General features: G+C 35.8%; 1 protein-coding gene across 1 annotated transcript in view; it reads right to left on the bottom strand.

Moving 5' to 3' along the window:
* Nucleotides 1-14053, bottom strand: part of AVEN (apoptosis, caspase activation inhibitor) — a gene marked incomplete at its 5' end in the record, with an annotated part of 61274 nt that overhangs the window by 474 nt on the left and 46747 nt on the right. The window contains 3 exons of the mRNA XM_009070029.1: nt 399-759; nt 3351-3446; nt 7048-7118. Of these exons, the coding sequence (XP_009068277.1) occupies nt 399-759; nt 3351-3446; nt 7048-7118 (528 nt within the window). The remainder of the gene's footprint in view (nt 1-398; nt 760-3350; nt 3447-7047; nt 7119-14053) is intronic.

Here is a 14053-nt window from a genome sequence, read left to right as displayed (position 1 = left end):
GAAATAGTTGTTAATTGTTCTGTATACTAATTAGCATGGTGAACTGTGGGCTGATAATGTTACATTAATACTTTATCTTGCTTGCAATAAAGTTATCTAGCAGTATGCTATTTATTATTTAATTTAAAATTTTGCTCAATCATAAGCCCAATGCTGTTTTGCAGAAGAATGTCTCTTAGTGCTTCAAATGAACCAATGGTGAAATTTTTGTTCAGTGGGGAGTTAAAACTGGAAGTGAACAAATGGGTCAGAGCACAGCCCTAGATAAACGAAATGCAGTATGACAGAGATGATGACAGCAGTACTGTTGACTGCCTAATCAAAAATTTAAAAACATCACCAAAACAGAGCAGAATGGAAATTAAATAAGGACATGCTGGGGTGAAGTGAAAACTTACCGGTTTCCTTACAATCCATTTTCAAATCTTTCTGAGTTGATATGTTGTAGGATAATCCACCTGTCACAGATGTGTTTTCTGTACTAATGGGAGCCTCTAGATTCAGGAGAAGTTCCAGTTCTTCATCCAAATGGTCAGTCTCTGTCTTTGATAGTGGATGGACTGTCTGAAATGGTTCTCTTGTATTTGCAGTAGAACCATTTTTACTTCCAGGTTCTGATGGAGCAACAGAAATACCAACAGGATGGGAAACCAACACAGTTTCACTCCGAGCCAGAGACTGTTGCAACAGCTGCTCTCTCCTCTTGCCATCTTCAAAAATTTTAGCTTTCATCTGTGGAAGCTCTACAGGTGTTGATGCCTAGGAGTACAAGAAAGGACTTGAATCTTTATAATGATTATGTATTTTTACTATTCTAATTTGGATTGCAATTCATGCTTCCCATATTTGATCATTAAAGAAGGTGCAGCAAACTTGAGCAGAATTGAATTTGAAGCAAAAGTAAACTAAAGTTATCTGGATGATACTTTTAGAGAAGCAAACACAAAACACAAATTCCTTTTATCCCTTATTGCAGAATATGAGATTGTATGCTAAATGAGCAAGTTTCATTGTTTCACAAATATTTACAAGATCTTAGATTGATTTGAGTTTCAAGGGACCTTAAAGACAATCTAGTTCAATGTCCCTGCACACCTTCTACTAAACCAGGTTGAGCAGACCCCCATCCAACCCGGCCTTGAACGCCTCCAGGGATAGGGAGTCCACAGCTGCTCTGGGAAAGCTGTTGCAGTGTCTCACCACTGTTTTAGTAAAGAACTACTTCCTAATATCTAATCTAAAGCTACTCTTCTTCAGTATAAAGCCACTCCCCTTGTCCTGTCCATACATGCCTTTGTGAAAAGTCCCTCTCCAGCTCTCTTGCACCTTAAGGTACTGGAAGGCTGAAAGGAGGTCTGAGCCTTCCCTGCTCCAGGCTGAACAGCCCCAACTCACTCAGCCTGTATACATAGGAGAGGTGCTCCAGCCCTATGATCAACTTAGTGGCCTACCTCTGGACTCATTCCAACAGGTCTATGTGTTTCTTGTGTTGGGAACCCCAGAGCTGGACACAGGTAAGGTCTCACTAGAGAAAAGTAGAGAGGGAGAATCCCCTCCCCTCAACCTGCTGGTCACATTTCTTTTGATGCACCCCAGGATACGATTGATTTCTGGGCAGCAAGCATACACTGTCATGCTGAGCTTTTCATCCATAAACACCCCAAAGTCCTTCTCCCCAGGACTGGTCTTGATCTATTCTCTGCCCAACCTGTATCTACGTTTGGGATTGCCCTTTCACAGGTGCAGCACCTTGTACTTGGCCTTGTTGAACTTCTGAGGTTTGCATGGGCCCACCTCACAAGCCTGTCAAGGTCCCTCTGGATGGCATCCCTTCCCTCCAGCATGCTGACTGCACCCCACAGGTTGGTGTTGTCTGCAACTTGCTGAGGGTGCACTCAATCCCACTGTTCACATCACCAACAAAGACGTTAAAAAAATGCCTGACCCCTGAGGAACAGTACTTGCCACTGCTTTCCACCTGGACCACAATTCTTTGAGAGCGAACATCCAGCTCAATTTTTTATTCACCAGGTGGTCCATCTACAAAATCCATGTCTCTCCAGTTTAGAGACAATGATGTCATGTGAGACAGTCTTAAATGCTCTGCACTTCCTATAAAATTACATTTCCTTAATTCTCCCGAAAAGAAAATGAAATCCCATCAATTCTCTGAATTTTGGGGAGACTGGAGTCAGAATTTGGTTAGAAACATCATCCCATGTTATGCCATCTCTCCAAAATTCTAGTCTTGAAAGAAATCATACTACATCTTGCTGAAAATCATCTAGCAGGAGTTATAGTATATAGCTGTATATTTTGAAAAATGAAACCAAACTACAAAACATTATCAAACAGAAATGTCAAGTCATTATTTAACTGTGTAACAGATTCTGCTTTTATGAGGATGCCTTGGCACTAACAACACTGCAGAATATCTGATGAGCTCATCATTGGTCAGAGTGACAAGACAAAGATTAAATGTCATTAAGTGCCACACACTTTGTAACCCTGACAGAAGTTAAAGACCATGACTAGAACTCCTAAGAAGAAAATTGCATGCGAAAGCAACATTTATTTGCAGATTCCCTTAGCCATCACATCTGCAGACATATTGGAGCTGCCATATAAAGAGCATAGTGTCAGTCACGAAGCACTTCATGCAATCCTGAACAGACCCTTCTGTAAGGGTTATATTTCTTTTTCCTTGCTTAGGCAGATGGATTCTTTTTAAGAGTTTTGGTTTTTTATTTAAGTCTCACTGGCTCTTTTACCCTTACATTAGTACTTTTTTTCACTTTTCTGTCTGAAGGAACATTTTTTTCCTAATATTGTTGCATTTTCTTTTCTCCTTCCCTTCACTTGTGTGATTAACAGTTCTACATGTTCTAACACAGATGTAAGTTTTATTCATGGAATAAACATGAATGTTTATATTAGTTATGTAGAAGATTAAATCACAATTATAATAACTTACAGGAAAGAATGTGAAAGCACTTTCAAAATATTGTTGCAAGAATTTGAAAGAATGTGAAAGCACTTTCAAAATACTGTTGCAAGAATTTAACAACAGCTGCTAACAAGAGAAGCAAATACTAAACCAGTGCAATCATTCCATGTCAAACACTCTGATACTTGGCTTCATATCTAGTATGCTGCACATCCAAGCATTTTGTTTAAAGCCAAATAAGCACAAAATGTGCTGGTAGAGGGCTATCCTGCATTACATGCCATATGAAATGCCAGTCTAAATTAATATATTTACTTATATAATACATACTACTTATGTTCGAAGACCATTCTTGCATAGATTGTTTCTCTTTGCATTTTCTTGTGAAAATTCATAGCATTACCTGCACAAGTTCAGCAGCTACATTCAACCTCAGATGTAGAGGCAATTCCTGAACTGCCTGGACCAAAGACTGGCAGTCAACAGAAAGTGCAGAGAACTGAAAAAGAATTAATACACAGTACACTTGAGAAAACAAAACAACAAATCAAAACAAAAAAACCCCCACAAACTGCTAATAATGACTTAAATCTATTATATTTCCTAGTTCCACACATTTAAGGAATGTGAGGAACAATCTAATCAAACATAAGAATCAATAGTTTACATTATACATGTATAGCGCAGTTAAATTACCATCTAAACACCTACAATGCAAATAATCACTTAAGGTTAAAAAACAAGGTATAAATGGAGTGCTCCCTTAGACAATGCCTTGAAAATCCGAAGCAGGAAATTGTTCAGCAATGTCGTAAGAAACTTTTCCAACTGAAACATCTTTTAAACTGTGAAGCTTTCATGCAGTATGAAAAACCATTCTTTAATGAGTTGTTACTATTTTCCAAGCAATCAATCCATGTAGCTCCTATGTAGCTATACTTTTTTTAATACCTAAACAGTGGCCTTTTCATACTTCTCTATCTTTTAAATGATTTGATACTTTCAAAAGCAACAAAGTGTATAGTTACAAAGATTTCTAAAATGATACTCAAGAAATACATGCTACTACTGCTAAATGACAATTTATTACTGTGACACGTATTCAAGTTTCCTTTGCTCTTAACTCTTTCTTAAAAACAAAGTTACACAAAATGGATAAGCAATATTTTATGTTTTTACAGAACACCACAAACTTCAGTAGTCTTAAAAGATATTTCAGCACAGCAGAACATTCTGAGTGTACTCAACATTGATGAAAAAGATAATTTGATATCCATCACATATTTTAAAATCTGACAACAAAATGCCTCAGTTCAGTCTATACTCTCATTTTCATGGAAATAGAGAAGCCGTTTCCAAATCTCACTTAAATTTGTCCCTCTCAACATGACGCAGACTAGCACAGACATTTAGAAGTCCAAATACTCAAAATTAGGAGAGAGTATTTTATGCCACATCATAAGAGATTTGTCAAAGAAATTCACACCGCTTCCAAAAGTCACTCAATGGGATGGCTTTTGACACCTGCACACATAGCAAGAATGAACATCAAAGACAATGTGTTCTGAAGGTATATTTACAAAATTAAAATAAATTAGAAAATGAAACAAGGCAGTTGGTTTAACAGCTTCTTGTATCCAAATTCTGGTTCTGGCATCCAGTAATGAAAATAAAAGGACCAATCAAATATCTGATGGTTAGAATTTGTTCTTCTTTACTAACAACTTTATTTTACAATGGATTACAGATCACAATCAAAGATGATTCACTGGTGCAAGTAACCTCAAAAAAAGTATCCAGCAAGCAATTCATGTTGCCCAGCAATGAACTAGATCTTCAGAAAATCCAGTTATTTTGACAGGTATTGAAAATCAAATATGGCTTCTGCACAGTTGCAAAAGACAAGAAAATTGTATCAATCTGGTAATACTAAAAAACTGTAAAACACCAAATATCACTGAATAATATTTAAATGCATTTGGGAAGAGCTAAGTAAACTTGCGAAAATATTGTGAATGAACATTGAAAATGAAGGTTAAAAAATGGAGATAGGGAAGAGGAGGGAAGGTTGAGGATAAAGGAAAAGAAGAATTTGGAGGAATAACATAATAGAAGAAGGAATTTAATATTCAAGTAGAGATTTCAAAAGTGGTGTTGTAATAACAGCAAAGGGATCAAAGCAGTATTTAATAAATTATGAACACTTGATGGCACACAGATATTTACTCAAAAAAAAATAAGCAGAGGCATACTTTGTTGCTGGAATTGCCAATTTTACTGAAAAATCCAAATGTCTATTAGCAGTTTGATTTTTCACATTTTCAGTCCATGTTCTGGAACATTTTTATTGCATTTTAGCAATATACAATCAAACAAATCCAAATCTACTTTTTGTAGCAATGAATGATAATATTCTTAATAAACTGAAAAACTGTAATTGTTGATGTCATGGTTACATTTCCAGTCTACATTTGAAATTAGCACTTTGCCATTGCCTTCTACAAACAGTGGGGAATAAGAAACATCTAGTCATTCTGCAACTATTTTCATGTCTTTTCTACTTTATTCTGTTCCTCTGTAATCAACTAACCTCAGTTTCCAATTCTCTAATCCTGTACATAATGTATAGACAAGAGAAGAACTAGACACATGTGAGCTGAGATGCAAAGGCCAGGACTCAGCCAAACAGTATCTAGCATGAAATTTAGACCTGGATCCAGCTTTCACAGAAAAGAAACATGGATCAGAAACAAAAGGGAGATACCAGACTGAAGACCAGAGACAATATGAAAAATTAGATAATGCCATGGGACAGGATTCTGTATTAAAATAAGAAATTAAAGGAACTGTAATGGTGACTAATGCAGTAAACTATTTCAAAGTGACATACGAACAGCGAGAGGCAGGAAATGATGAATGGGGCAGAACGAATTACTACAGTTTGGTAGGGCCAGAGGCAGAAGCACATGACCACCACAGCACATTCCACGATTAGAGTGTGGGACCAGCTCCAGAACTGTGCAGCCTCATCACTGCAGTCTAAAGAAAAGACACAGGCAACAAGCAACTTCACTCTGCTCACAGTGGATTTACCCATTCAGGAATTAATGTGTTCAAATCACACAAATGCTTTACTGAGAAGCCTATGAGGAAATTATGAAGAAACTAATATTCTGGATACTGACAACATCCTGCACACTAGTAGCGAAAGGACTGATAAGAAAAAGTACACAGTCATTGAAAGACTGTGTCACACTAAACAAACAGGTGGTGGTTTAAACAAATGCTGCACTTGGTTTCATTTCCTCACTTTAATTTGACTTAGCAGTTCTAAACTACCTTTAAATATCACTTCCCAGGGAATAATTATTGTAATATTTTTAGAAAATAAATAGCAAACCGTTAAAATTTGAGTATACATGTATGGTTCAAGAAACACTCAAGCAGTTTCACAGCAATTTTAAGAAAAGCCTGGATGACAAAAACTTTTAAAAAACATTTATCCTGCAATAATTTAGGTCACTTACATGAGGAAGAGAGCTTCAGAGACTGAGACATTTGCAAGAATCCTTACAGAAAACAGAAGACTCCTATTGCTCTGCTCCTTTTTATTCAAGCTTAAAGAATTCACATACAAATAATATAGTTGCTGCTCTAGTTATTTTGGATGTAAAGTTCCAATCAGATGGTATGAAGGGACTAGAATAAGCTTCATAATCCAATATATGAATATACCCATACAGGTTTTGTAATAGGCATTTCACTAAACTCTTTTCTCTTGAATAGAGCTGAAAAAGGAAGACTGACTTGCTATGTCAGTAAAGAGAAGTGACAGTCCTTTATTTTCTCTTCACTGGGGGTATTTCTTGTTCTTTCCTTCCAACATTACTTAAAAACCTTGCCTGCTGCTTTGATTATTCTTCAGTAGGAAAAAAAAAGGACAAGGCCCAAGAGCCTCTAGAATCAGAGAGAAGTTAATAAAAATATACAGAATAAAAAGTGCTATTATTTTATTAACAACTCATTGCTAAAAGCACAACTGCCTGGATATTCTCTCCCAGGTGATTATCTATATAGAATCATTTGCATAATTCTGTTACCTGCTTATGGTATATGCTTTCTTTATCCCATTCTTTCTCGTCAGCAAATCGGAACTGTGTAAAGGAATCGCCTAGAGAAAATAAATAAATTTATTTTTTATTAAAAAAAAACAAGTTTTCTATGAAGTTCCCAATCCTACAACAGTAAATTCAATAAATAAATCTCATGTCTTCAACAACTTGCATTTAATTTCAATGATGCTTCCATTCATTATATTAAACTTCCTTACTACAAAGTTCTATAGAACTTTTAATCTTTTATTTGCAAAACTGTACTGAAAAAGGGGCAACAAATTCAAAACTGAATAAGAAGGTGCTAGATGCCATGTCAACAAGCATGATTTTCCTTCAAAAGTCCAACTTGGACAACATACTAGGAATACATACAGTATTCACAGAGTGAATTTCTTATGAACAGCCTTGAGAGTGTTGAAGACAGACCTTCTCTTATCAACATGCAAATACCTCTTAAAGTGCATTATAAATACTTTCAGAAATCACTTTGTACAAGCCAAATAAAGACTTCTTCCTGTTTGATAACTAAATTCTCCAGAATACCTCTTCCTTCAACTAGTCTGTACTCCAACACATCCTCAAAAAAGACACTGAATATCAAGTTCCAATTCATATGCACAAAGGATTGAATGAAAAGAAAACCTTAAATAGGACTAATTAAGTTACCTACATAACCACAGTCACAGGATCTTCTAACCTACCACACTCCTTCAAGGCAGCAGAACTTTCTCTTACTATCAGAGACGTTAGGTTATTATTTTGTTTTAAATGCAATATTTTTATTGTAGTATCATGTTGTGTTGCAAAAGAGAGTCCTATAAATTTATTTACTGAAAAAAATACAAGAATTCCAGTAATTCAAAAAACCCCAGGAATTGTAGCATATTGAAATCAAGGACAGATATCAGTTTTTGAAATGAGAAGCAGGGTGAAGCCAACAAATGCCAAAGAACACTACAGTTTAAAAAGGAAAAAAAAAGGCAAAACAAAAAACCCAACAAAACAACTTTTTATTAAAAACTAAAGCAGAGATTACCAAGAGTTAGGAAAACAGAACAAATAAAATTATGTTGAAAGTGGTTTAGAAAAACAAACAGTAGTACACTTTCTTCTGCATGAACACCGGTTGACTAAGAAATAAGAAGAAACTGTAATGCCTTTAAAGCTTAAAAAAGCTAAATGACAGCACAGGAATATTAGGAAGAGTGAAAAGATGACTGAGAAAGACTGCAATACCAGCTCAAAGTATTTGATGGACAAATTAAGCAGAAACTATAAGAAATTAAATGGCAATGTGGATAAACATAGTATTTTGGGGAAGAGTCAACATGGAGTTTGAAGTTCTGCTGCATAATCTAAGACAATTTCCTGAAAGAAGCAAATATCATGCACATAAGCAGGATCTAGTTCGTGTAATTTACATGCATTTCCAAAAGTTCTTACATCCCACTCCCTTTCCCACCCAAGACTTCAGAGCACCAAAAAGAAGAGGAGGCTTTGTATGAATAGATAATTGCATTAAAGTAGAAAGAAAAGAGTAAATTGTCAATTTTCACATCAAAAGGAACCACTACTGAAATTCTCTGGGGTCATATCTGTTTAATGTCTTCACTCAATTAAAACAGAAGAGAAGAGAAGAAAAAAAAGATGAGAAAAACGAAGCAACAAAGTTTGCTGATGAAACTAAGTTTCTCGTGGTAATGCAGATGAAGGTAGGCTAGGAAGAACGGCATAGGAACTTCTGAGATGGAGAATGCAGATTTTAAAATGGCAAATGAAATATATCAAAACCAAAAAATGCAGCAATTCTAATTTTCCATACAAATACAGTTCAGAGCTGACCAACACCATTCCAAATCAGAACCTCAGTGCTATGCAGTGTGCAAAGAACCAAACTCTTTGGAATCCTTAAAAAAGCAATAGTGAACAACACAGAGAACATCACTACACACCTACCTTGATTACTGTGCAGTGTCATGGTTTCCCAAGCCCAGTCTCAAAAAATGCAACAGCGTTAGATAATGCATGGAACAGATACTGCATGAGAAGCAATTTAGTAACTTAAGCCAAGGGAGGGTAACCAAGAGAACATGACACAGATCTGAAATCTATGAAAGGCTTAAAAGGGCAGATAACGACTAACTGCTCATTGTCTCTTTTCACGAAAGACCTTGAGACACCAAATGATCCCAGCAGGTAATGCACTAAAAAAAAAAAAAAAAGTGGGAAGTCTTTGTAACTCGAAGCTAGGTTGTGGGACTTCATGCCATCAGATGATGCAGAGAGCACATGATGCAAGGAGGGATATAAGCTAACTCTTTCTAAATACAAAGATTCCACATCTGGCTCAGAAAGTCCCTGGGACAAACTGCTGCAGGTCAAGAAACTACTTGGAGAAAGTAGCATGTTGTAGGTGCCTTACTTCAGTTGTCTCCAGGTGGACCTTGGGTCTAATTCATAGCTTATTTTTTTTAACTTTTAGAGCTCCACACTTCTCTTAATTAGCTATCTTTCTGCAGGAAAAATAGGGAAGAAAAGTACGTAATTTACAAATTTATTTCTAATCTGTAGCTGTGTTCTTTCAGGTCAATGCAGGGTGTACGAGGAGACAACACACAGCTACCATATGGGAAATTGTATAAACAGCATAAAGTAGATTCTCTCTGCTTTCTAATATTTTTCCACATTTTCTTAAATATATCTCTATTTTTTATGTATTTTAATTAATTAATTATATAGCTCTTAGAATGCTGAAAAAATGAAAAATATTAAAACAAAATGCATTGAATAAAAAAGTATATTTAAAATTCCACACAAAAGCAGTAGTCTGATGTGGTTACTCGTAAGTACCAATGCCATGTTCTCCACTATTCACTTTACTTACTTTGTTACTGAATAAACAATGAAATGATGCTTAGGGGTGAAGTTACTGATTTCCCCATAGGTTAAGCTTAAACCTTTCATTAAGTTTAAGCTAGTCACCTTAAATATTTACATTTTTCCTGATGCTTTATGACATTTTCTAGTGTCATTTTTATCAGGTCACTAATATAATCACATACTTTGTGATTTTAAATGTCACTGCAACAACTTGCAAGATTAGACAAAGTATAAAAATCCACAGAACATAGTGGTTTTTTGAGCAGTATCATTCAAGAGAAAGGCTGAAATAAAGGCAAAGACTGTTGCATAACTTAGTAATAAAATTTTTGGTAGTGTCAGCATGACATAGCAGGAGGTGAAATTTATGATTTTCCCTAGAGATGGGGGCAGAAAACTCCTTTGGGTAAAAGGTACAAAATTCATGTATTTTGATAAGCCTGGATCCAACAAAGAAAAAAAGGACCTTAATAGCAGATTTCTGGATCCCCACGTACCAAAAAGTTAAGGAACCTAATGATTTGTCCCTTCATGAAGAACCTGTTTTCTCCAAGATCATATAAAGCAGCTAATATTAGTACACTGTATGCCCATAGCAGGAAAAACAACTGAAATTCAACATTGGAAGTAAAGAAGGAATGGCAATGTTCCCACCCACACAGAAAGATCGGCATAACGTCAAACTTCAGGACTCAAAAGAGGAACGTGCATTTGCTGGTAAAAAGTACTCTTATATTCTGGCATATAAGTGAGGAAAGAAGAGACATAATGAAAAGACTTGTGATCCTGTGGGGGACCTGTGCTTGAGCAGGCTGTTCCTGAGGGACTGTACCCCATGGAAAGGGACCCACACTGGAGCAGTTAATGGAGAACTGTAGCTGGGAAGGACTCAAATTGCAGAAGTTGGAATAGAGCTGTATTCCATGTGAGACAACCCATGCTGAAGCAGGAGAAGGACTCCTCACCCTGAGCAGCGGCAGAAACAACACGTGATGAACTGACTGTAGCTTCCACTCCTCTGCTGCGGAGGGAGGAGGTAGAGCTGGGAAGGACAGAGGGGTAGGAGGAAGGTGTCTTTAAGATCTGTTTTACATCTCATTATTCTGCTCTGATCTTGTTTAGTGATAAATTCACTTAATTTCCCCAGTTTGAGTCTGTTTTGCCTTTGACAGTATTCAGTGACTGCTCCCTGTTCTTAATCTCAACACATGAACCCTTGTTATATTTTCTCTCCCCTGTCCATTTGAGGAGGGGAGTGAGAGAGTGGCTTTGGTGGTGGATGCCTAGCATCCAGGCAGGGTCAACCCACTACAGAGTTCTTCCAATTAAAGTGTAAGTAAAATACATGTTTCAAAAACACAATAAAACTACTACTGCTGTTTAGATACTTCATATCAAGCTAGCTACGAGAAAAAACACCAGAAGCTGCATGTTAATGTATTTTGGTAAGCTGCAGAATGTGCCATTCACTGGCCTAGGTTCATTACCTTGCCCTATTTAAGCAAAGTTCCTCCTAATTACTCATTATTCGGATTATTGTTCATTATACCTCCTGTGTAAACAGTGCATGCAAGTATATTGCCGTATTGTATCTGGGAGGCAAGAATACCACTCAGATCATTACATCAGATTTATTCTTTCACCTTTCCATCTAAGGGAACTTTATATCTAACTGGCATGCTTAACTAAGAGCAGCTGCATTGCATAAATTTACGCTAGGATAATGACTGTTTTCTGTAATTAGGCTGTCAGAATATTTGGTCTGAAAACTTTAAAATTCATGACATAGCTTACTTGTCTAGAAAAAGCAGAAGTTTACAAAATAAGTCTCCTTATTCAACATTATACCTCCACCCCAAAAAAATATCTATGTAACAAAACCCAAAACTAAACAAAAAAAACCCAAACCAAAACACAAAAACACCAACCTCCCCGAATCTCTCTGACAGTAATCTTAAAGCAAACAAGTTAACAAACTTAATACTTTATTTTAAGCAGCTTGCTAGCTTTTAATTTCAATAAGAACCAGTAACTAACACAATTAAGAGTAAAAAGCCTCCTATCTCTAGTTCTTGCATGCCACACAAACACTGAAAAACTTCCATTTTTCCATCCCACTTCCCTCTAATTTTTACAGCAGACAATTCATGAAATTTTACAATAGTTTTGATAGTTGACTACTCAAGCTTCTATTTTAAGCATTTAAAGCCAGTCTTAATTTTCGATGGTAGGTACACACATTGTTTGACAGTCCTTGCATTATTAGAATTTAACAGCAAAAACATATTCTAAATTTTTCTTAGTGCTACAGTTACATTCCTTACTCTGCATTTGGCAGAACACTTACAGTAAAAAATGTAATTATATAGTCAATAAATATTCTTTATTATACTATTCTGGATATTTTTAATATCATAACATCTGAATTAGTACCATCCTTCCCTAAAGCACAAATCACTATTCATGTAAGTGATACATTATGCTGTGTCTATGGGACTATCTTTCAAAAGTATTCATAAATTATACATAAAGGTGCAGGCCTAAAAATATTCAAGTGGTTTGATATAGTGAGTATTAGGCTTGGCTTTCTTGCATTTATGAGGGATCCTGCAAGATACAACAAGTCACAGTACCAACACAAGCCTCCAAGACTTTGTTTAATGAAACAAGGAAAGAGAAGTAGCTTTGGAAAACAACACAGGAGGTTTTTCTTCTGATATGTTAATACAATTACAAGGATTAAAATTAGCAAATAGTAAATCTAGTAGAGCTCCAGTTCTATAAGCATGCAAGAGCTTGGAGTTTCTTTGCATGCACAAGTTACTCATAATTCTCCAAAGAGAGCAGTGTATTGACTGAACATCAAATTAAAATTAACAGCAGATGGGAAGCATTCTCTTCCAATCAAAAATAAAAGCAAGCAGCATACTGGATTTGCTTTACCAAAGGCTTAGAAAGCTCCTACATTCTTGGTCCAAAGACACAAAAATGTGCTTTTCTAAAAGTTATGATTATCTACAGCAGGGTTTTCCCATTGCTACGGAAAAATGGTCAATGCAAAGTTTTAAAACCACTATTAGGATAAAGTAAGAGTTCTTCTGTAAAATGAAAAGGACAAAAATAATTACTTACTATCTACAACTCTTCGTGTCATGTTACAAGGAAGTATAACCGCATAAAAGCTTCTGCTCATCTTTCATATGAGGTACCTTGAAGGTTTTTCTAACAAATTTATTGTAAGTAAATAAAGATTGGGTTAGCTCAAGTGAAAATTTCAGTATCCTTCATGTTAACCTCTGCTCTTGTGCATTTGCACTGAATATGCTACAGCATCCCACATTCTATGGCTTACAATACCTCTTAGCAACAAATCCTGTAGCCTTCTTACACAAGTTCTCCTTGTATGGTAGTGGCAAGAACTACAGTTCTCCCACAAATTAAGAAACATGAGGAGATGATACAGGATGGAGAATTAGTTTTCTGGATGACAAATACCATCTGGGCTATGTATTTACCAGTGACACACAGTGTTTTGCCAGTCTGAAAAATGCAAAAGTATTGATTTTTACTTAAGTACCTTCTGTATTCAAACAGCACAAAATTGAAATATACACTCTAATGTTGATTTTTAAATATTCATTTGGAGATTTTGTTCTCCATGACAGTATTCACATAGTATTAAATAGCATCATAGCAATATCAAATTTCAGGTTTCAAGATATTGAAGACAGTAACCATCTGGTAATAATAAAAAGGCTAAAATGAAAAAACATCTGTATCATAGCTATTCACTAGACATGTCTACTTTCTGTTGTTATTGATTTGTAGTTTTTCCTATGATCAAGTTCTATACAGTTAAAAAAAAAAAAAAAAAAAGAAAAGAAAAAAAGGCTTGCACAACTTTCTCCCCTAAGGACATTACCTCATGATGTATTTTAATGTGATGCTAAGGCCTTCCCTGCCTATTCATTCATTCATCACCCTGCATGTTCCAGCTCTGCTTACAGGATTTATTTTATCTTTTTATCTTGTTTAAATCAATTCTTCCAGACTTCCAATCATGATCGTGGTACTTTAAGTCCCTCTAGCCTACTCAGAACATAGTAAGCAG

Source organism: Acanthisitta chloris, unplaced genomic scaffold, assembly GCF_000695815.1.
Source record: "Acanthisitta chloris isolate BGI_N310 unplaced genomic scaffold, ASM69581v1 scaffold6732, whole genome shotgun sequence".
Taxonomy (NCBI): domain Eukaryota; kingdom Metazoa; phylum Chordata; class Aves; order Passeriformes; family Acanthisittidae; genus Acanthisitta; species Acanthisitta chloris.
This window is presented reverse-complemented; position numbering and strand designations above follow the sequence as displayed.